The sequence below is a fragment of the Anoplopoma fimbria genome, chromosome 13 (assembly GCF_027596085.1).
Source record: "Anoplopoma fimbria isolate UVic2021 breed Golden Eagle Sablefish chromosome 13, Afim_UVic_2022, whole genome shotgun sequence".
Lineage (NCBI taxonomy): Eukaryota > Metazoa > Chordata > Actinopteri > Perciformes > Anoplopomatidae > Anoplopoma > Anoplopoma fimbria.
In genome coordinates, this window is record NC_072461.1 from 3,169,081 (window position 1) to 3,192,336 (window position 23,256).

Sequence of the window (23,256 nt, forward strand, 5' to 3'; positions counted from 1 at the left end):
TTTATGGCCACCATCTTCAGAAAACAACTTTTATTTATCTTGTTCACATAAAGAGCAACACAGTTTTAAAAGCATCTGCAGCATTTCATCCCAGTGCAAAAACAAAGACGATCTAATTGGGTTTACTGCACATGTGGTACTCTACAACAATCCTGTCATCAGACCGGCCTCATCCCTGATTCACCAACTTCAACTGAACCTGGTACCTGATTGACTTCAGCAACTCTTGTCTCTTAAAGCTTATTGCAACTGACCTCACATGAAAAAGATCTAAACTGCAATGATATCCTTCAAAGTAAAATGCGTCACGCTAATCTTCTCTCCTGTTTGGAATGCACAATCGTCTGTACTGTGATCTTTTAAGCTGCTGCTGACAGCCATGCTTTTGATAAACATGGTGTCTCTCGGTGTGTGTTTTTCCACCTGTCATCTCACTAAGAGGGCCTAACGTGCCTGGTCCACCTCCTCCTCGAAGCCACTTGAACTAACCAGTAGGAGTCGCTAGGGGAGCAACTAGCATATGGCCCTTTTAATTTCCCACCTGTGCACAGAGATGAGAGAACGCTACCAGGAATTGAACCAATGTGCGTTTCTGTTTGACACATATTTGAGGAAGGTTTTATCATAAATGAGACAGAAAGGTTTCAGAAGAAGATAATATGACAACCAAAAGAGATGCATGTCTCATGAAGGTGTTAAGGATGTTCAAAGAGAAATATTAAATCAAAATCTATGTAATTTACTCATTATCCGGAATATGACAGTGATGGATTGAAAAAGTAAGCAATACCACTTTAAATAAAGCTCAGGATGTGTGCTCAACTGTATTTAAATAAAACCTTGAAACTAAACTTGGGAAAACACGTTCAGACACTTTCTCAAAAAAATAACTAGGTTACTCCTCGGTCTCAGGAGCAACACGGCTGGTTAGTATTGGAGTAACTATACATTTTCTTTATTTTTGGGGGCTGATGAACAGCCTACTCATGCCAAATAGAAATGTTATTCTATACATTTAAGTCTTCAATATGCACTTTAACCCTTTGAACACTTACTATCATCAGCAAATGACATCCCGGAGGTAATCTCAATCAAAAAATACAGTGACAGCATTTGACCAACAATCTTGATCAATTCTATTTGTACATGTCCTCTTTACACTTTATATATACACACAACACAAAGCAAATCCTAAAATGTTAAAAATCAACATGTTTAAAACATTACATCCAAAATCACGAATCGAGAAAACACTGTAGGATTGAGCATATTTACATTATAATTAGAAGTTAAAAGCAAACTGTGTTAAATAATGAGTCTGCACAGTGACTGCACAGCAGGCAAAATGCTATCAAAATAAAAACTTGGGTTTATGACTGGTAGAGAAAGAAAGAAATCAACATTTGGCTCCAGCTCAAGCTGCCTGCTCTTACCTAAGACACATTGGTTGTGGCTTCAAACCTGCACTGTTGTGCAGTACGCCATCTGCTGTACACAGTGGGAAGGTTTTTCAGTACATTCAATTGATGCAAACAGAAGTTTGGTATTTTAAGCTATCAACCAACCAACCAACCAACCTTCTAGCCAAATCATGACTAAAATAGTAAATGCTTCCAGTGGCATGTGTAACTACAGTTCAGCAGGGGAGGCAGCTATTTAATAACATGGTGATTCGAGGTCAGTTTAATTCTAAAAGAAGTCCTTCTCTAAAGTACCGGTAATTTCAACTTCTCTTGCTGAGAAATCCCAACTAGCTGCATCAACATATATCAGACAATTTGAGATAAAGTCATGGACTGACTGACCGTACGGACATACACACACAGTAATGTTGACATTCTTCATACCATTGCACAGCTCGAACAGTTCAGTGCCTGAGAGCAGGCTGAGGAAAAGGAGTGTGGGTGAAGCATGATTGTCTGCTCAGGCATGAGGTTTGGATGAGAGCTGCAGAGGAGAGGTTTGGTCGACAGCATAAAGTGTGAGGAGTGTGTGTTTGCATCTGACAATTTCCTGTCAGACACACAATCAGAGCCACCCTGAGCTAGCAAATACAACTAACAGGACCAATCTCAGGGAATCTAACACCTTGTCCACCCAGGCAAAACCTCTGGCTTTGATTAGTGCTCTGTCCTGGGTAAAGGGAGTTTAGAGACACAGTCCTACAATAGTGCAAACACTGTTGGTGTCTTGACGACGTGCCCCCTTTCGCCCGTCACTGGGGCAGATACTGGATGGAGCGGCTGTTTTAGAGCCATTTTTGGAGTGATGGCAGGTTTTTGTCCATCCAGCGCTGGTTCAGCCTGATGATTTCCAAAGCTTCCTGCACGCTCCTCATCTGAGAGCCGCGCTCCTTCAAACTGGAGAAGAAACCCTGAACCTGCACAACACAAACACACACACACACAGATGTTATGCTATCACTTGGCATAACATAGTAAACAGTTAATATCTCCCCACGAACAAGTGCTCGGACCCTCAAATACACTGCAGCATAAATGTATTTTAGCAGAAAAAAAATTATACTAAAAACATACTTGATCAAGGTGAGCCTGTGTGGAGAACTGAGAGGTGGCAGACTCGATGATTGACTGGATGGCAAAGGAGCCCACAGGGAACCTTCGGACAAAAACATAAAAAATGTTGATAATTTTTACATTTTTATGTGAAATAATCTTAAAATGTGTTCTCAGCGACAACCTGTATGAAGCTGGCAGGGACCACTTACTTCTCTATAAGGCTGTCCCAGTGCTCTTGGATGAAATCCCAGACAAACAGGTAGCCGGCGAAGCCATTACACACGGTACTAATGACCAAAGGCAGCTCCTGTGTCTGGATGATATTCCCCCTCAGACCGTTCTTTAGAATCCTAGATAGACCGTAATAAGTGTTCAGAGGAAGTTAAGTGCATAAAAAACACCGACACTACACTCACCTCCATACAACATGAAAATAAATTGCTTGTCCAGCCCTTTTATCACTACTAAACATTAAGATTAAAATACCAACAACAAGAATTTTTTTTTTTTTTATCACATCTCAAAAATTGGTTGTATAGTGACTGAAACTCTCAACTGTAATAACGAGATGAGTCACTTACCATACTATACGCTGTGCGTCCTGAGTGGATGCTAGGCCCCGTAGCATTTTTCGCTTCTCTGCATCATAGGTGGCTTGTGAGTACATGCTGAGCAAAGTGACCCAATCTTCATTTGACTGAGCAGCCACAGTGAAAACAACTTGCTGCAGATCACCTGGGATACTACAGGAAATATAAAGATACAAACCTATTTTAGGTTAAAAGTCGACCAAAATTCAGTTCACTGTCTACAACTCAATGTAAGATACCAATTCAATCAAGTTACATCCCCCCTGTCCCTGCTTAAGATGGTTTCTATCTGTGTAAAGAAGTTTGGGCTGCCCTTCTCACCCTGCTGTAGCTGTCAATGTGACACAGAAAATTAACAAAAGAAAAGAAATGTGCTATATGTACCGTGAGGTCCCATTGGACTTGACATAGTTTTTGAACAGGACTTTGGCTCGTTTAATGCAGTTTTCCTCATCTAGACTACAGGCCATCTCCAGCAGGGCTGAGCGCAACTCCTGTTTAGACACACTCTCCTCCTCTTCCCATGTTTGATTGTCCATCAGAGAACCAAACTGATGCAGGATATAACTCTGTCATATGAAAGAGAAACAATAATGGATACATTAGTACACAGAAACACTACACTTAGCCAATCAAGATATGAAAATGTGTGTTGTAATGTTTCTCATTATTTAGACAATTACACTCTTAAAAACATTGTGTGTGTGTGTGTGTGTGTGTGTCTGAGTATATGTGCATACCTTCATGCGGGGCACTAGAAGGTCGTCTTGTCTTTTGTCAAGCAGCCGGTAGATTACTTTGAGCTGTAACAAGGCCTCTCTCACAGGAGAATTATGATTTTCATTAGTCATGTACCTCAACAAGTTTAGGACTTGCATGAAGGACACGCGTCCAAGTCTGTTAAAAACACAGGACAGTGGTGGGAAGGAAAGAAAGGTGGAGAATTAAAATCTTTTTAAAAGTAAAATACAGCAATTTGAAAACACTCCTTCACTACTTCTGTTTCTCCTGTAACTAAAGAACAACTATTTAAGTTGTCCACTTTACCTGGAAAGAGCAAAGATGTTGTGTATGAGCGAGGCACGGTCCTCGTGTGTAAGAACACTGACATTGTTGGACAGAGCATTTGTAAGAGCAGCCCAGCCCTCGTCTCCGTAGTGGACGATGTAGAAGCCTGTGTTTCTGTAGTTCAACTTCAGCCACTTTACACTTTCTGGTAGCTCCTTCAGAGTCCCTGAAAACACACACGGAAATGTAGCATTTGTCACAAAACTCTTTACTCTTAAATTGATGTTGCAGGTAATACTTTGTCTTTTACCTGACTTGTTCTTCAGATTGAACATCTGTCTGCACTCAGGGGCCAAACTACAGTTGTCAGTTACGTAGGTCACTGGAATATTCCACAAGCTAAAGAGAGCACAAAATATAGTTAGGGTTGTGTTGTGTTTCTATGATCTGTAGGGGGGGAATTGAACCCACCTTGAAGATTGCGTGGCATTGTCGGATGTGAGCTGGAAGTGCTCCTGTGTGAGGGTCACCTGACCTCCCTTTCGGCTTACAGTAACCAATGGGAAGCCTTTCTGTGACGTCCACGAGCTCATCATCTCTGACACATTCGGGTGCTGCGCCGAGACCTCAACCTGAAGACAGGAGGAGAAATCCAGAGTCTGAAAGTTTGCAACTATTTTCTGAGATTATAATTTCTACAAAACTATAATAAACGGGGTACGTGGTTTCAAACCATATTGACAGTAAATCTACTGTCTGTACCTACAGTATACTGTGCTCTGACATCCCCTCAAAGGAATGTGAGAAAAAAAGATGAACGCTCTTATAGGATCAATAAATGATGACCTGATCAGCTTTTATCAAAACCCATTTACTGCTTTTTATGTTGATAGTGATGCTCCTGAGACAGTTCTCTATGATCACCGAATATGTGATGACAGTGAAACCAGCCAAACGCAGCTGATGTCAGATGAGTATATTTTTACCACATGGATTTTAGAGACAGATTACACACGCACACACACACACACACACACACACACACACACACCTGTGTAAGGCTGTTCCAGAGGTCGTTAGTGTCCGTGTTTAATCCACTGAATTGTTTTAGGTATTGAATGATACCCTTTCTGAACTGTTGGTCCCTTGGCAGCGAGGCATTCAGCATCAGGAGAATGGACGCACCCTGGAAGACACGGGCACAAAGCATCTGTGATCACACCCTAAACAGAGCACTACAGTTCTGAATGAGTGTGAGGTCAAGTTGAGATATTTCTCTCTGAGTTAAACAGCTGGATATGGAAGTTCAATGAATTAATGAGAATTACATCTATCTATCTTAGTATATATAATTTAGAAAAGTGTACCTTCTCATAAGAGACAGAGTCAAACATCTCTTCCACCTGTTCTGGCTTATTAACATCTGTCGACACAGCGTGGGAGGAGTTTAGTGCATCTTTGTCCAACGCTCTGAAGCGTACTGCCAAGAACAAATTACCCTGTAAATAAACACAGAATTTACTATGAAGGCACACAATGAGGCACACAGCTTTATCTGCTTCAAATAACGTGAGGCAGATGTGTTAAACTTACAATGTCAAGCTCGGGCATAACATTCTGCAGCGACATATACTGCATGTATGTGGCGAAGCCTTCGTTGAGCCACAGGTCATTCCACCAGCTCATGGTTACCAGGTTTCCAAACCACTGCAACACATCATCACAGAAAGATTAGGACCTGACTGTAGCATATTGACTGTATCTGCTACTTTCACAAACACAAAGGCAAACACAACTACCTGATGAGCGAGCTCATGCGCGATGACGGAGGCAACTACTTGTTTTTCCAGAGGAGAGGACTGTTTGCCCACCAGCAGGGTTGTCTCTCTGAAAGTGATGAGTCCCCAGTTCTCCATGGCTCCTGCCAGGAAGTCTGGGATGGCTACCAAGTCTGACAAGAGAAAGAACGAATATTGGGATGTGTAGAGAGAGGGGACACAATGATCGGAAGAGGAAAAAGAGTGTCTGTATGCACCTTGTGTGAAACATTCAAGAACCTTTGTGCACTCACCTAGTTTTTTGAAGGGGTAGACAATTTCAAAGAAGTCATTGTAGAACTCCAGCAGTTTGCAGGCTGTGTCCAGCGCATAGTCAGTGTGCTCCTTCTTCTCTGGCACAGAGTACACAGACACCTAAAACACAGAAAAAAAATAGGACAAAAAAAAAATATATTAATCAAGACAGTTTATCAGCAAAAACAGAACTTCCCCAAATACTAAACTAAAAAAGGACAAAAGTATAGCCTGTATTGAGAGCAAAAAGGATTTATAGACGTGTAAGACCTACCAGAGTTTCTGAGACATTTTTGCTGATAGGGGTGAAGTCTGCGACGATGAAGGCCACAAGGTAGGTGCTCATGTTGAGACTGGTTGTTTCAAACTCATCTTGAATGAGGCCATTGAGAAGGTTTGTGCTTTTAGCCTGAAATACAAAGGACAATATTACTACAAACTTATTAATTCAGCGCTGAAAGCAAAAACAATACACTGTCTGCTTATTTGTCCCCATATGAAGAGCTTACAAGTCACAGTGTGAACAGGACTGACCCATGAGTTCCTCAAGAGCAGAAGTGACATAATGTACAGAGTGAGTGAAGACATAGTGTTGTACTGTAAGTTGTGTCTATCTATGTGACACACGACATTATTGTTCAGCTGCTGTTGACAATGTGTGCAGGAGCAGAGAATGTGTCTGTGCACGCTGCCAAAGACAAAACTCTTTTTTGAGTCGTAAACCTACTTACATGAAAACTATCAAATTATCATTTGATTTCTGTATATATTTTTGGGTGTGTTCAGAAATAATCTTTTGTTTGTTTTAGTAAACTATGTGGGTCGTTTCAACACTTGTTACCATAATGTGAAAATAACCAGGAATACATTAATATTACAGTACCTGAGGCATGTTGGAAAGAGTCAGGTAGTTTGGTTTCCTGCTGATTCTAATCAGGAAGGTGGCTTTGAAGGCTGGTTCATCAAAGCAAGGAAAGGCCTTCCTAGCTGATAGTGGCTCAAACTGGGTTGCTGCTAAGACCCTGGGGACAAGAGGGAGATGAGCATTATCATGCTAAAGTAATACAATTACATATTTGCTGGAAATCAACAAAACAGTTTATAACTCTAGTTATTTTTACCACTGTTCTACAGTAGTGTCTGTTCATAAATGGAGCCAAAGGGCAAAATATTGGCTATGAAGACACACAACCCTCTCTATACAGGCGTTTTATAAAGTCCTTACTCTGCAGTTCATCCGTCAATTATTGTGAAGTACTTTCACCACCAAATAGTCAAGTGTACCTTTTCTTTCTATCTTTATCCGTGTATGAGCTGTTGTAGAAACCATCATAGGTATGTGAGAGGCTGGCAGAGTAATCCAGGGTCAAAACACATTCCTGGCCTGTTTTCAGCTCCTCGGAGAACTGAAAAGCTATCTGCTGTCTGGGTTTGTACTCCAGTACAGTCACCTCTCTGGCCTCCCCATCACCCAGCTGGAACACAGGATTATTAGTTGACAAACAGCCAAAAACATAAGAGAAGCAAAAAGTTTCGATCAAGTATTTGTGTTCCGGCTCAAAATAAATATTTTTAAGTGTGTATATATGTCCTTTACATCTAGTCAGAATGACAACTAAATCATCTTAACTCTTGTATTACACATTTTCATCCCCACACAAACCCCACACTTCCAATCCCACCTTGAAGGTAGCTTTGGTGATGTTGAGATTAGCACTGTGCAGGACAATGATCTTGGTGTTGTGAAACACAGACATGCTGATGACGGCACGGCCGGTGAAGGTCATGTTGTCGAGGTCAGGGTTAAGGGTGAGGTCATAGCTAAGAGGACCTATGCTGCGAGGCAGCCGGAGCTGTGTCCATGGAAACAGTTCATTATTTGTGGACACAGGGTAGACTTTCTCAAAGGGAATGGTCTCGTTGGTCTTTCGACAACCGCTCTGCAGAAGGATGGAGGGTTGGGGTCAACACGGGAAATGAGTATGATAGAAGGGAAATAATCGGACACAGATATCAACATAATGTGTTGAAAGAGTCAGGTTTAGTTATTTACATGCAATCACAAAACCTACCTAAACAGATCAGTGAATTTTACCAATCTTACCTTGGTAAAGGTGCATCCAGGTAAGAAGTACAGCACCATAGTCATAGAGGCCACTATCACCAGGAATAACACACACACTACCATGGTACGGGTTGAGGGTCGCGAACATGACCTGAGACCAAAAAGAGTTGAACATTACCTACTTGACTAATTTACAAATTCAGCATGAAAAGGAACTGCAGTGCTAATGAAAAAACAGACACTATGAACATCAGCTTCAACTTGGTACTCTGTTGCTGAACAGACTAAAACCCTTTCCATGAAAATGACCCTTTACTTTATCTGCATTATGGAGGAACGGAAGCTTGACTACATTTGTCATGTCCAGATCATGTCATGTTCTGCAGCACTTAGAACTATACAACAGGCTTCAAGTCATTTCCAATGGAAGCTGGTGACATGAAGCTCAAAATCAAGCCTGACACTTGTTGCTGTGTGACTAGTGTGAGGGGCTACAAATCAAAGTTAAGCTGATCTGAACTTTTTTCAGCACTTCAATTATGCAGAGAAGCGTCAACCAATAATATGATTTTTCTTTTTTTTGTTTCACCATGTTCCATTCCATCTATAAAACGTTGTTAGTCTGTTCCCGGTGCTATTTAACAACATAACTACGTCATCGGCGATTCGCCAACAATGCATCTGGCAATGCTTGGCCGTTTTGATGCTGTTGTTGCTTGTAGTGTGAACATAGTATAATCCTTGAACAGGCAGTTAACCGTCATATAGACAGTCAATTGGATTCATCAAACTAAAAACAAGTTCTTATATCTATCGTTTAGGCAGCCAGTGTAATGCTATTACATCAAGGTGCAGAAACTCTTATTTAGCATGGATTTGCAACGACAATGTTTCCGACAGGACTCTGAATGAGGCTGCAGCTTCAGGAAATGTTTCTCTATACATCGTAGTCCAATCTGTTCACCTAAACCACCTCGACTTGTTATATCCTTTTATGTAAATCTTAGTCAAAGATGAGTTCATGGAGGGAAGAGATTATTAATTATCCCACAGATTTTACACATGGTGTTGTGCTTGCTACCATGTCTCTTACTCTCATCAATAGTTGCTAGCTCAATATTGCTTACTTGTCTCAAATTGTGTTTCCAAAAACAAAGTCTTCCATATGGATTTATTACATATGTAAGCTTAGTTAAAGTGTTACAATGAATTAACCTGACTTCAACATCTGTATATCACCAGACTCAAATACTAATCACATCAGCTTTACATGTTAAGATGCATGATTACATATGCAGCACTGCGTTTTTATGACAACAAACTGCACAGATTTCCAAATGAGGACCTGTTCAGTGCATTACCTAGGTGGAGCCTGTCTGGTGTATGGGGAAGAGCTGGGTCTGTGAGCAGAGCTGCGGTTCATGAAGGACATGCCCAGCAGACGGGCTGAAGACTCGCAGTCCTCTTCATCCTCGTCCATGTCGTTCTCTCCCAGGCCTCGCACAAGCAAGCGTGAGCTACGAGGCTCATACGCCACCTCATCTGGGTCAAGAGCAGGAAATGTCTGTAGAAAACATGTACAGTACACTTTGTTATTTGCCAGGGAAGCTGTGCAGTGTTTCATATTTAATGTCAATTACTGAATTGCCTTCCCAGATTAATTATTTAATTAATAATTAAGGACAGGGTAAGATATGTGTCAAATCATGATTGTAGAGCATTAGAGGTGTTGTTTTTGTTTTTTATTAGGTTTGCAGTTGATGCAGAAATAAATATATTTTTAGGAGAGGGTGTGTTGGCTATAAGACAGTGAGGGAGACAGTATGATACAGCATGTCTGTAATGACAGAAGCTGATTGGGGAAAATGAGTCAAGCTCTGAAGAGAAGGCTACAGCATCATCATCAACTAAAATAAGGATCTCACGATTTATAATTAGACAGGTGTAGCTGACAGATCTAAAATAGTTTACAGAGCAGTAGTATGTGAACTGAAAGCATGCTAATGAGCATCATTGTCTACCCACAAGTGTCAGCTGACCTTAAAGTAACTGGACCTTATTTATTTTACCTTGATCTGTTCCCATTATTAGATTTACAGAAGAAAGCACTTGCAAAAGTCAATGTGCCGAGTGGTGCAAATATGCTTTCTGTGGTATGCAAATATTTGAGACCGGCTGTTCCTTAAAATGAACACATGTATAGCATGCATGGCATGCATTGCAGAAGATCACATGAGCATACTGGAAATGCAGCGGAGTCTTTGGCCAAATCCACAACATCAGGCTCTTCTTCAAACATGCTGTTCTCAATCATGTTCCTCGGCAGGTTGGCTCGGTCTGCAACACACAGAAGGAGAGAAATCAGAGGGGAGTTTTTCAGAAGAGGAAATGAAAGTGAACTAAATGATTATACACACACACACACACACACACACACACACACACACACACACACACACACACACACACACACACACACACACACACACACACACACACACACACACACACACACACACAGTATGATAAACAGTATGACATATATGTAGGGATTTTGGGAGTTTTAAAGTTTTCCACAGAAGAGATGTGGAAGCAAGCCATTTTTCAACACAAAGGCTTGTTATTGTGTGTGACTATGTGCAGGCAACATGAAGCCTAGTTTAACAAAACACTGACTGAGTTTCTTCAGTTTCCTGTTAGTAAACCTCATACAGCATTTCCTGGTACTTTGGGCAACAAAGAATGCATTCATAAGGCTGTTGAGATGTAATCTATTAAGTATTGATATATCTGTATTTCCTTTACAGTTAATTAATTCATTTAATTCCCTCAAAAACAGCAAAAAACAAATACAATGAATATTCAGTGTGATGCCATGTCTTACAAAACCCATGTGATTTTCTGGCAGCAAGATTCTCCCAACAATAGTTCTCAGTAATCCTTGAAAACAATCAGAGGTATGTTCATCTTCCTAATTTAATAATACCGAAAGTAGTAAAACTCTAAGCAATGCAAGTCACCCGTATTGCCTCTCGTGCTTTTACAATCTTAAAACAATGCATTTTAGTCTCAGTTGGTGATGGATTGGATGAACACATATTCATTTACACAGTGTTCATACAAATAAAATATTCCAAACAAAGTTTAGCTTTAGCTCCCCAAAAGAGAGACAAAAGTATAGAAATGCATGAGGTGAATTTATTTCCTTGTATGCCCTGTAAAGTGTTTCTGATAAGATGAGCTGTCACCACGTCCCTTTCTGAACCAGATTGCTGTGGTATGATTATCTATTAATAGGCTGAGAGCGAAGTAGTGGGTAATGTGTAATGTGCTAAAAATAAGATATAAAACTTGATTATTAATGACTGTCATATCTACTTCTAACTGATGTGATATTATGGGGAAGGTTATTGCATATAAGCAAGATGACCTTCTCGGATGAGAGAGGCAAATTGATGTGATGGTTATCATCTAGACTACAATTAGAAAACACACCAGGCAAAAGTGAGCAACCAACAACTCCTGTACTATCGTCACGCTGGTTAAAGCGGTGTAAATACAGCAGCAGGCCATGTTCATTTGCTGACTGCACACTTCCTGTTAACTCAAAACATTTATCAACCCTACCTTAGAGTCACAGAAATATAGTCAAATATATATTGCTTTGTCAAGTGTGTCCACTAATTCAGCCAAGGCAAGAATGGACAACACACTACATAAGATGCAGAGTACTGAGCCCCAATACTGACACTGGTTGGTTGGTCGTTACAATTAGGGGAAGGAAGCATCTATTTCTGTTTTCTCATCAATTTCTACACAAAATGTGGTTGTGAAATGTGACTTTGGGGTTATACTAAAAGATCACTTAGTCAGAACACACAGGAAGAAAAAACAGGAAGTCACTGCTGTGATTTTGTGTTTGCTTGTGTTTGAGACCAACATTGAATAAAATGATATCCACGAGGACAAACTAGTGTGCACTGGGGGGGGGGTTGTTTGTTTTAATAAAGCCATGGACACCCTAGGGCCATAACAGAGGCTATAAAACAGCTGTCTGCTGCTTGCCTGAGCTGAAAATTACTTATCAGCTCTGCACACCAAAACAGGCTTAACTTGACCAACTGGGCAAGCAATGCTGCTGTGTTTAAAACAGACAACTCGAGACTTAACAGTGTGTTTTTGTCAACGCAGCCATTGTCCTGCGATTCATTTATCTTCTATTCAATTCAATTCAGTTTATTTTGTATAGCCCAGAATCACAAATTACAAATTTGCCTCAGAGGGCTTTACAATCTGTGCACATGTGACATCCTCTGTCCTTCCCTCACATTCACAGGAAAAACTCCCCTAAAAAACCCCTTTAACAGGGAGAAAAAAGGAAGAAACCTCTGGGAGAACGACAGAGGAGGGATCCTTCTCCCAGGATGGACAGAATGCAATAGATGTCATGTGACCAGAATGAACAGCATAACAGAGATACAACACATTCAATGTATATGACATAAATGATTCATATAATAAGACTACTTATAATAACAGCAGCAATTATTACAGTAGAATTATAGCCATGAAAATAGGGATAGTAATGTGATTAATAAATAGGGATAGTAATGTGATTAATAAATAGGGATAGTAATGTGATTAATAAATAGGGATAGTAATAAATAGGGATAGTAATGTGATTAATAAATAGGGATAGTAATGTGATTAATAAATAGGGATAGTAATGTGATTAATAAATAGGGATAGTAATGTGATTAATAAAATAGGGATAGTAATGTGATTAATAAATAGGGATAGTAATAAATAGGGATAGTAATGTGATTAATAAATAGGGATAGTAATGTGATTAATAAATAGGGATAGTAATGTGATTAATAAATAGGGATAGTAATGTGATTAATAAATAGGGATAGTAATAAATAGGGATAGTAATGTGATTAATAAATAGGGATAGTAATGTGATTAATAAATAGGGATAGTAATGTGATTAATAAATAGGGATAGTAATGTGATTAATAAATAGGGATAGTAATGTGATTAATAAAATAGGGATAGTAATGTGATTAATAAATAGGGATAGTAATGTGATTAATAAATAGGGATAGTAATGTGATTAATAAATAGGGATAGTAATGTGATTAATAAATAGGGATAGTAATGTGATTAATAAATAGGGATAGTAATGTGATTAATAAATAGGGATAGTAATGTGATTAATAAATAGGGATAGTAATAAATAGGGATAGTAATGTGATTAATAAATAGGGATAGTAATGTGATTAATAAATAGGGATAGTAATGTGATTAATAAATAGGGATAGTAATGTGATTAATAAATAGGGATAGTAATAAAATAAATAGGGATAGTAATAGTAATGTGATTAATAAATAGGGATAGTAATGTGATTAATAAATAGGGATAGTAATGTGATTAATAAATAGGGATAGTAATGTGATTAATAAATAGGGATAGTAATAAATAGGGATAGTAATGTGATTAATAAATAGGGATAGTAATGTGATTAATAAATAGGGATAGTAATGTGATTAATAATAATGTGATTAATAAATAGGGATAGTAATGTGATTAATAATAATGTGATTAATAAATAGGGATAGTAATGTGATTAATCTTCTGAGAATCCCTCAACTGTAAAAAGAAAAACAAACTAAACTAAATCAAACTGGCACCAGTCACTCAGAAAACCTGTTTGTCTTGCCAGAAGTGAAACATATCCCTGTCGACATGTGTCCTCGGCTGAATGTCACTCACTGTGGTTAGCTGGCCTGCAGCTACTAGCTCCCTCCTCCTCCTCCTCCTCCTCCTCCTCCTCCTCCTCTCGTACCTGTGTTGTTACCTGTGTTGTTACCTGTGTTGTTACTGTCAAACGGGTCCATGGTGGGAGACCTCAGCCAGGGGGATCCTCCTCAGCAGCCCTGTTGTCCTCACTGGTCCTCCGGTGGAGGCTAACACGGTGAGCAGCAGCCTCTCCTCTCGGTTAGCTCGGGACTCACCGCGACACAACTTCTGTAAACTGTATGTGGCTGAAAGACGCTCCGTCCGGTAACTAGCTGGTGTCCATCTCTGTCGGCCGTAGCTGTTTAGTGGACTAAGACTATCTTACATGTAAACAAATGCTCCTCTGACGGTGAACTCACGAACGAACAGATGACGCTCTGCTTCCTCCTCCCGACCAGTTGTTGACAACCACCCATCACAGAACAATGCTCGCATCCTATTGGATGTTACTGCCGTGGGGGCGGGGCCAGGACACACACACACACACACGCAATTATTTTGCTATACTTGTGAGGACATTCTATTTCCTACCAGTTGTGAAATGGAGGTTAACCCTGACCGTTACATGGTTACATTACATTACATTACAGTCATTTATATATATATATATATATATATATATTATATATAAAATTAGTCATATTTAACAGCTGTTTAGTTATATTACATTACATTACATTACAGTCATTTAGCAGACGCTTTTATCCAAAGAGACTTACAATAAGTGTATTCAACATAGGTATTCAAGAGAACTACTAGTCACCAGAAGTCATAAGTGCATCTCCTTTCTTAAACAAGCATCTTAAAGCATAAACCAGAGCAAAAGTATAGTGCAGAGGCAAATTACTACGAAAACAATAATTGCAACAGACTAATAAATATTTGTGAGCAACTGAATAAAAAACTAACTAATAATTATTAAAGTGGAAAATCTATGGCAAACTACTAAATAACAAATGAATAGGATAAGTGCAGTAAACTTACAATAAGTGTAATACAAGAGAACTACTAGTCAATAAGTGCAGCATCTTAAAGCATAAACTGATATGAATACAGTAAATTTTATCCAAAGAGACTTACAATAAGCAACATAGGTATTCAAGAGAACTACTAGTCACCAGAAGTCATCAGTGCATCTCCTTTCTTACAACTAATACGAATGCAATAAGTGCTACGAGGAAGGCTCAGGGTTAACTTTAACCTGGCCCATGGAAAGCTAAACTCTACCTATTTACATTTATTCTAACCCTAAAACAAAAGTCTGAACTGTTAAATAAATGGTTTAAGCGACACAACCCACACACACTTTTTGTTACTATATTTGTGTGGATATTTCATTGTTTTATATCCACTGATTTGTTCCCTGGAGCCTAACCCTAAATGTTAACCCACATGTCTATTTTATTTTGTTTTATCTTTATTTTGTTGTATAGTTGTATAGTATGTGTATCTATTTATTGTCTGTTCTGTGTAGTTGTATAGTATGTGTATTTATTGTCTGTGTAGTTGTATAGTATGTGTATTTATTGTCTGTGTAGTTGTATAGTATGTGTATTTATTGTCTGTGTAGTTGTATAGTATGTGTATTTATTGTCTGTGTAGTTGTATAGTATGTGTATTTATTGTCTGTGTAGTTGTATAGTATGTGTATTTATTGTCTGTGTAGTTGTATAGTATAGTATGTGTGTCTGTGTCTGTGTAGTTGAGCTGCTGCAACACTTGAATTTCCCCCATGGGGATCAATAAAGGAATATAATAATAATGTCTTACCTCAACTGTAACCTATTCATAGCTTTTACAACAACACCAAGTCTTAGCCCCGATATAAATACTTAATATGATGAATACTAAGTAGATACACGAAGAAACACACACTAGTTGTATTCAACACTAGGATATGTTTCAGTAACACACACAGAGGTGCCAGGAGGTACAATGAACACGTTTATTGTCAATTTGGTAAATAGACTACCTAGCATGTAATCTCTCTCTGGGTCTAACAAATATGTCCCCTGATAATTTACAATAGCACACTCATGTATATACAAAACTGTCAACTCTCCAGTGATATCAAACACTTTACCATAAGCAAATAAAAACACACGTACAAAATTCAAAAAACCTTTCAAATATCCCCTCTGTGGTATCTGTTGACCTCTAACTCTCTTTCTGCCTTCTTTCACTGCAACTGTTTGTTCAACCAGCTTCTCAGAGTCTCTAGGTTCCTCTGAAACCAGCGAACATTTTTCTGCACGTTGTCCAGGGCCATCTGAGCCGCTCTCAGCTGAGACGACTGCTCTTTGATGGACTCAAAGAACAACTGCACCTGGGGATACAAACACAAGCAAATAACTGAGATTTAGACCCAAAAAAGTTTAATTCTTCTTTCAGTTAAAGCCACAATTGTGTTTTTCAACAAAGTTAGCACACATGTAATAATGCTTAAGGTTCCTTGTAGAATATAGATAAATTAAAGATTGAAGAGTGCATTTACCTCTGTGAGTTCCTCTGGAGATGAAAACTGGCCTGTGGTGCCTATGATGATGTTTCTAATACAAAATGAGCCCAACTGGAACCTGTAGAGCAGAAAGACAACAGAGAGGAGACTCACAGGTTAATATCTCTTCCTCCACATGCACACACTGTTATTTAGGGGTTTTCATAGCTAGCCAATGTGTTGCTTGAGGTAAAATCAGGTCTTTATTAAATCAAAAACCTGTTCCACTTGTTATGAATGGCATGGAAGCCCATAAAAAGGCGGGTCTTAATGGTTTACACAAAGTTTTTGCATTTAACTAAAAACACTAGCTTGATGAGTAGAAAACCCTTTAAACAGAGTATATATACAGGGTAAGACATTCATATGTTGTAAAAAGGTAAGCAAAGGGCATTTTCAGAGTATCACATGGTTTTGACTCATTTCACGTATATTGTCGTTCATGATGGTTTCCAGTACGTTGCACTTACTTTTGAACTAATGTGTCCCAGTTTTTTTTGACAAAGTTCCAGGCGAGGTGATGTCCCCGTGGGTTCCTGGCCACCATCAGGACAACAGAGGACAGGTCCTGGGAACGAATCACCTTCCCCTCAAGACCCAACTCCAGCAGTCTGGAACACAAAAACACACAATATGACCTGCTCTAGTAACGCCCCATTATCTGCCATCAGTTGAAGAGCCACCACTAAAAAGATGTTTAGCATATCTGTGACTAGACACAGAATATATATTGGATATCTGTTGGCTGTAGTATTCTATGTTTGCCACACGGTGGCAGCATTAACTGTGTGAAAAATGTATCAGGGAGAAGATCTACCTCTGTAGTTTGTTTGTGTCTTTGCTGTAGGTCAAGGCAAAGAGGATTTTGCTTTTTTGTGCTCCAGAGAGAGAGCTGTTGTATTTGTGTAAGAGTGAACCCCAGCCGTGGTCATCCTGAGCTCCAGCTACAAACACCGTCTCTGCCACGTCAGTTGGCAAGCTAGGGTAAACACAAGCAGAGATGCACATTAGAGATCTGATGAAACTTATACGGTCTAGCCGAGCACAGGGAATAGGCGGTTGTTGACTGATAATGATGCGTGTTGAATTATAATTTAAACAGACATACTTAAGTGAGCCGTTGGACTGAAGCCAGTCTTTGAAGCTCTGCTGTGCCCGCTCCAGACAGGGAGGGTCCTCCAGCTGGCAGGCCAGTGACAGGACATTTGACCTCAGCCTTCGCTCGGACACAGAGCCTCTGTCGCTCCACGTCTGCTGGTCAATGACCGCACGGAAAAATCGCAGGATGTAGATCTTCACACAAAGAAACGGCATTTCACATTAAATTAAACTGCACTGCATACCATAAAGCATTTCATAAACATCATACCTAATTTGAACCCTCATCTTCTTACCCTCAGGTTGCTTATTACATCAACCTCATTCCTTTTCTCGATCATCCGGTAAAAGGTCTCCAGATAGCCCAGTCCTTGGAGGAGAGGCACAGTGTGCGTCTCCACTTGCAGGTAACCAATCAGGTCTAAGCCTTTATCGAGCGACAGATGACCTGCCCTTTAGAAACATACAAGAATATTTATAGATGGTATTTCAGGTGGGATAATTAAAGCTGTTTTGTTTATGTCCCTGTCTGTTTTGTTGTCTCACAAATACACACACACACACACACACATAAATGCTTACGTGACCAATTGAAAGGCGTTGTGTATCAAGTGAGTCCTGTCTTTGTAGCTGAGAGCAGTGTGGTTTTCTCTCAGTAGTTTTGTCATCTCGTCCCAACCACCATCCTCATAATGAACCACGTAATAGCCCGTCATGTCAGAGTTTACTTTCACCCAGCTGACTTCCTCTCCTATATGTATACGGTCTAAATGGATATAAATGGCAAAAGAGAGGATAGAAAACAATACAATGAAAAAGCAAAAATGTAGATGTGTATAAAATATATTTTTAATATTCTTTCTTCCCTGTTACCTGTGTGTGTTGTCATAAGGTGTCTGTGGATGGTGCTGGAAGCATCTGTCTTGTAAGTCAGGGGGATGTGCCAAAGGAAGCTATACAGGGAAACAGAGAATTATTTAAAAATAAAAAGGTTAAACTGGAGAATTACTTTAGATTAAAAGGTAATAATTGGCTTGTAGCTTCAAAAAACAAAAACACAGAGTAGAGGAGCAACATGCAGTTTTACTACAGGAGTAAAATCTGTAAATGTGCATGGGCATGCTCACCCCTGTTGCGAAGTGGACCAGAGAGGGTCAGAGGGCAGCACTGTCCTCAGGAACCTGTCCTGTCTCAGCAGCAGATGGGGCCCCTTTCTAGTTACAGTTACCAGAGGAATACCTTTCTGCTGAATCCACGTGTTCATCATGGCGGTCAGGTCCATATGCTCCCCTGCAAACAGGTACTGTAGGAGACAATACATGCAACCACACCACGTCACAAGGCCAGAAAATAATCCTGTACACTGTGTATAGTTTATAAGAGGGCACCAATGAAGAGTGGTCAGTGAGTGGATGTTTATATGTCTACTCACTGCATTCTTGGACGCCTGGCTGCTGCTGTAACAGTGTTTTCCTGAGATGAAGTCCTCTTCGGAGCATGTCTGGAAAATAACAAAACATTTTTGCAAATCGCATTTACCTTACGGCTTTCCATAGTACATTATAATGTTTTAAAATTGGAATGCAATCTTTCTACTCTCAAGGCAGTTGTAAAATTCACTTCCAAATAATACAGTACAATTAACTTTGGGAGAGTTTTAACTTGCTTGGGATTGGTAATCCATCACAATGGACATGATGTCTGCTTTAATTTCTGTCAATGTTTTGTTATCGATGCATTGCAAGGCGGTTTATTCTATTAGAATCACTCACAATTGCATTACTGGACAAATATTACACAATATCGATGGCAATAAAAACAGACATTATGTTCATTTTGATTAATTACCTACTTTATGCAACTTTTTAGTCTCAGCAAACTGATTTATGCACCATAATGAAATTAATGGGAACAATGTCTGTCTGGAAGCAGGGTAAACAAATAAAGAAAAACTTAAACACTAACAGCATCCATTAGCAGAAATGTAAAATATACCTTACTTCTAATATATGAACTAAACCTAAGAAAGTTTTAATTAATTGACTGATTGATTAACAATCATGAATTTCACAGTCAGTGTAATTTGTGTTAGTACATTGGTGAGGCTGTCCCACAGGTCCTGGTTGTGTGCATTTCTGTAGCTGTATTTGCGGAGGTATCGTACTATCCCCCTCTGGAACACATCATCCGTCAGAAAGTGTCGCAGCATGTGGAGGACACATGCTCCCTGGAGGGAGAGAGAGAGAAAAGCTTTATTTTACCAAATGACAGGATATGCTGTAAGGTGGTTTCAAAGCAATTTAAATGTTGTGATTCATTAATGTGGAAAAAGATGAGATTTTCTGTTCAAATAATAAAAAAAGAGATAAATTGTTATGCAGTCAAAAGTTTAAGGGCAGTTTTCCAACTACTTCAAACCAGGCCAATCAGAAGTGAGTAACAGATATATCAGTGGGGTTTTTAAATGTTTTATTATCCCTGATTTTGGACCTATATTTTCACAGATAGTAAACGCTTCATGAATAGTTGAGCAACCCTCATTGTACTGAAGGCAGAACACATGTATGAGACTGAAGGCATACTTTTTCATAGGAAACTGTGTCAAACATCTGCTTGATCTGAGTCGGGTTCTCTGCTGGGCTGGATATTGGCCGGGAAGAGTTCAACGAATCATGACCAACTGCTGAAAAACAGGTGTCCAGAAGATATTCCTCCTGCAGGATGGTGCACAGAACAGGATCGTGGTTTACTACACTTAATGTTAATCTACCACAATTAAGTCGATTGTCACATTAAACCAAGCACATACCACTTTGAGGTCAGGGTAGGTGGCCTCCACTGAGATGAACTCCATGTATTTGGCAAATCCTTCATTCAGCCAGATATCGTTCCACCACTCCATGGTCACCAAGTTACCAAACCACTGCAGGCCAGATAATCACGAATATGAGCATCCAAAGCCAAACAGTATGTCATTAGAGTGCATACACAGTGTCACACTCTCACCTGATGGGCAAGCTCATGTCCAATCACCATTGTGACCCAGAGTTTATCAGAAAGGAGGACGTAAGGGGATCAAAGAGTAGGCTGGTCTCTCTGTAGGTGGTCAGCCCCCAGTTCTCCATCGCACCGGACTCAAAGTCTGGGATGGCTATCAGATCTGATAGAGGGATAACGCAGGTCAGTGGACAGAAAATGAGGGAGATCTGACAAAGTAGTTACAGGAAAACTAAAATAGGGCACCTTGTTTGGGTAGAGGATAGTGGATGTTGAAATATTCCTCGTAGAAGTCTAGCATTTTGACAGCAACCTCCAGGGCATAGCGGGTTTGCGACCACTTCTCAGGGGAGGCATAGATGGACACCTACAGACACAAAAGTTCATTAAAATAAAAATGAGAAAGAAATACTGTTGGCAAGAAAGAAGGAAATTCAAATATTGCCAATGAGACCACACCTGCACCCCAGAGGATGTTGTTGCAGTGACGGATTTGAAGTCACAGATGACAAAAGCTACGAGATAAGTGCTCATCTTTACACTTGCATCAAACTGGTCCTCAAGCAGGCCATCGTTTACTTCAAACGTCTTGACCTGAAATACACAAACAGATCATTGTAGCCCTTTATCGCACACATTTAAACGTGTGTGTGTGATGGCTAGCATCTATGCAATACTCACTACAGGCATGTTGGACAGAGAAATGTGCTCTGGACTCCTCCTGATCCGTACGGAGAAGTTAGCTTTGAAGCTCGGCTCGTCGAAACAAGGGAATGCCATCCGAGCACTCGTTGGCTCAAAGTGAGTTGAAGCTAAGGTTCTGAAAAGACAAATAGAGGCTTATAGACAATAGACTACTGAACAGAAGTTGGAACCTCTCTGTACGTGTAAGATCTTTTACCAAGCTTGCTGTAAAACAATCTGGTCTTACCTGGTCTCTCCTGTACTGGTTCTGTAGGTGCTCTTATAGAAGCCATAGAAGCCTTCTGCAAATTTTGCCCCAAACTCAATATACAGAAAGTACTTTTGCCCGCTGACGAGCACTCTGGGAGAGAAAATGCCAATCTGCTCATGGGAAGGGTTATGAAGAACGGGAAGAACCTAGAACAAGAGGAGATGTAGAGAGGTTGGGTCCACTGTAGGTAACAATGACAAATAAGGTTTCATGATAACTGCGCTTCATTAACAACTACCTGATCAGACATATGAGCGAAGTTCTGGTCCACTATAGTGGCCTTGGAGATCTGCAGACCCTTGCTGTGTAATACAACCCAGTTTGTGTTGTTCTGGACATCAAACTGGATCTGCACTGAGCCAGTGAAACTGAGACTTGTGAGGTTGGGATGCAGGAGGAGGTGGTAGTGAAGAGGAATGATGTACCTGAGACAAAGAAACAACTTGCTTTTATAATCAATGAATCAAAAGATAGAGGTCTGGCAATTTCCTTGTTACTTTCTGGGATGGGACTGTTGAGAAGCGAGCGTACCTTGGAAGGCGAAGACGGCTCCAAGGGAAGGACAGATTACCAGTATCCAAAGGAGATTGTTCTCCTGTGGGGTGAGGAGGGCTAGACGCCTGTTGCGACCCAACCAGAGACATGTGAAATAGAGACAGCACCAACAGCCTCACCAAGACCATTGTAGAAGAAATGTCCTTTAACCGCTGATTTAAAAAAGAAAAAGCCAACCGTGTGACAGGCTGACAGCTATATGAACTCGGTCACATTCCAAACATGAGGAGCGATGAAGGACCACCTGATGTGAGTGGTGAATGCCTGCAGGGATGATTTGTCCAGATGTCACACTGTCAGAATATGGATGAATCAATGACGTCTCTTAAACCTGAAAGACATGAGAGCAGGATTAAGAACACACCACATATGTGTCGCAATGAAACTTTTATTCCACTTTAGTTCCTGTTTTCTAGAGTCTAATCAAAAATGTTAACGTTAATGTCTTACTGCCTCCTCAGGCCAGCTTTACGATTGTTATGGTTTCAAAGGTTACTATCCCTACTGTAAAACTTGGACACACCTTTACTAACACTGTTAATATGTTATTCATACTTCTAAACAATTAACCTGCCACCCATTTATCATATAGCTTGCAATGAAGCAAACCTGTTTCTACCTGCTAGTTAAAGGTGTAAATGTTCACAAAGGGGACAGTTTTGGACCTTGAAGGCATCACACATGAATTCAGTCGAGCAGTCAGTTAACTCGAGCTGTGTGTACGTTTTGGTCTCTACCTACAACACATCCCAGCCTGATGGAGACTCAAACATGTGACAAAGGAACCACATGATTTTCCATGCGGACAAAAACAAGATGAGCTATAACTGTGAGGTGACAACAGCTGCAGCAGCATAACGCAGCATAGGTTCAAACCAGGCTGCACACAGGCAGTAGTGGCGCAGCATCATTATGACAGATCACAAATTGAATTGCAGACAATACTTTTTTTTTACAGATATCATAATGCTCATCTTGTATGCTTAAGAAGTCATGTTTTAACAGAAATGAATGAGCAATCGTCAAAACTTTTTACCTCGATCATATTGACTCTGTCATCCTTCCCTCATGTTCCTGCTGCTGACTTTCACTTTCTC

General features: G+C 40.0%; 2 protein-coding genes across 5 annotated transcripts; both read right to left on the minus strand.

The window, feature by feature from the left end:
- Positions 1-262: 262 nt before the first annotated feature.
- lnpep (leucyl/cystinyl aminopeptidase) lies at positions 263-14,420 on the minus strand. 4 transcript variants are annotated; one of them, XM_054610985.1, is made up of 22 exons: positions 14,116-14,420; positions 10,497-10,591; positions 9,616-9,818; positions 8,294-8,405; positions 7,872-8,129; positions 7,474-7,664; positions 7,073-7,211; positions 6,464-6,598; positions 6,189-6,309; positions 5,917-6,068; positions 5,711-5,824; positions 5,485-5,616; positions 5,169-5,303; positions 4,589-4,749; positions 4,428-4,516; positions 4,157-4,343; positions 3,850-4,006; positions 3,494-3,678; positions 3,101-3,262; positions 2,729-2,869; positions 2,538-2,619; positions 263-2,380 (listed from the first exon to the last, which is right to left on the minus strand). In XM_054610985.1, exons 1-22 carry the CDS (start codon positions 14,153-14,155, stop codon positions 2,249-2,251), a joined length of 3,123 nt encoding a protein of 1,040 aa, XP_054466960.1. In that variant the 5' UTR covers positions 14,156-14,420; the 3' UTR covers positions 263-2,248. The 4 variants fall into 4 exon arrangements, with proteins under 4 accessions (XP_054466960.1, XP_054466958.1, XP_054466957.1 ...); XM_054610983.1 differs by having other exon boundaries at positions 5,917-6,309; positions 14,128-14,420; XM_054610982.1 differs by having other exon boundaries at positions 5,917-6,309.
- A 1,568-nt stretch (positions 14,421-15,988) lies between these two features.
- erap2 (endoplasmic reticulum aminopeptidase 2) lies at positions 15,989-23,256 on the minus strand. Its single transcript, XM_054610494.1, is given in 22 exon segments — positions 15,989-16,383; positions 16,552-16,633; positions 17,025-17,165; positions 17,372-17,533; positions 17,663-17,847; positions 17,949-18,105; positions 18,235-18,418; positions 18,526-18,605; positions 18,780-18,955; positions 19,085-19,153; positions 19,748-19,879; positions 20,235-20,366; positions 20,462-20,575; positions 20,659-20,711; positions 20,714-20,812; positions 20,896-21,016; positions 21,109-21,243; positions 21,331-21,469; positions 21,581-21,750; positions 21,843-22,029; positions 22,136-22,490; positions 23,196-23,256. Coding segments are annotated over 21 exon segments (2,817 nt in total). The 5' UTR covers positions 22,288-22,490; positions 23,196-23,256; the 3' UTR covers positions 15,989-16,236.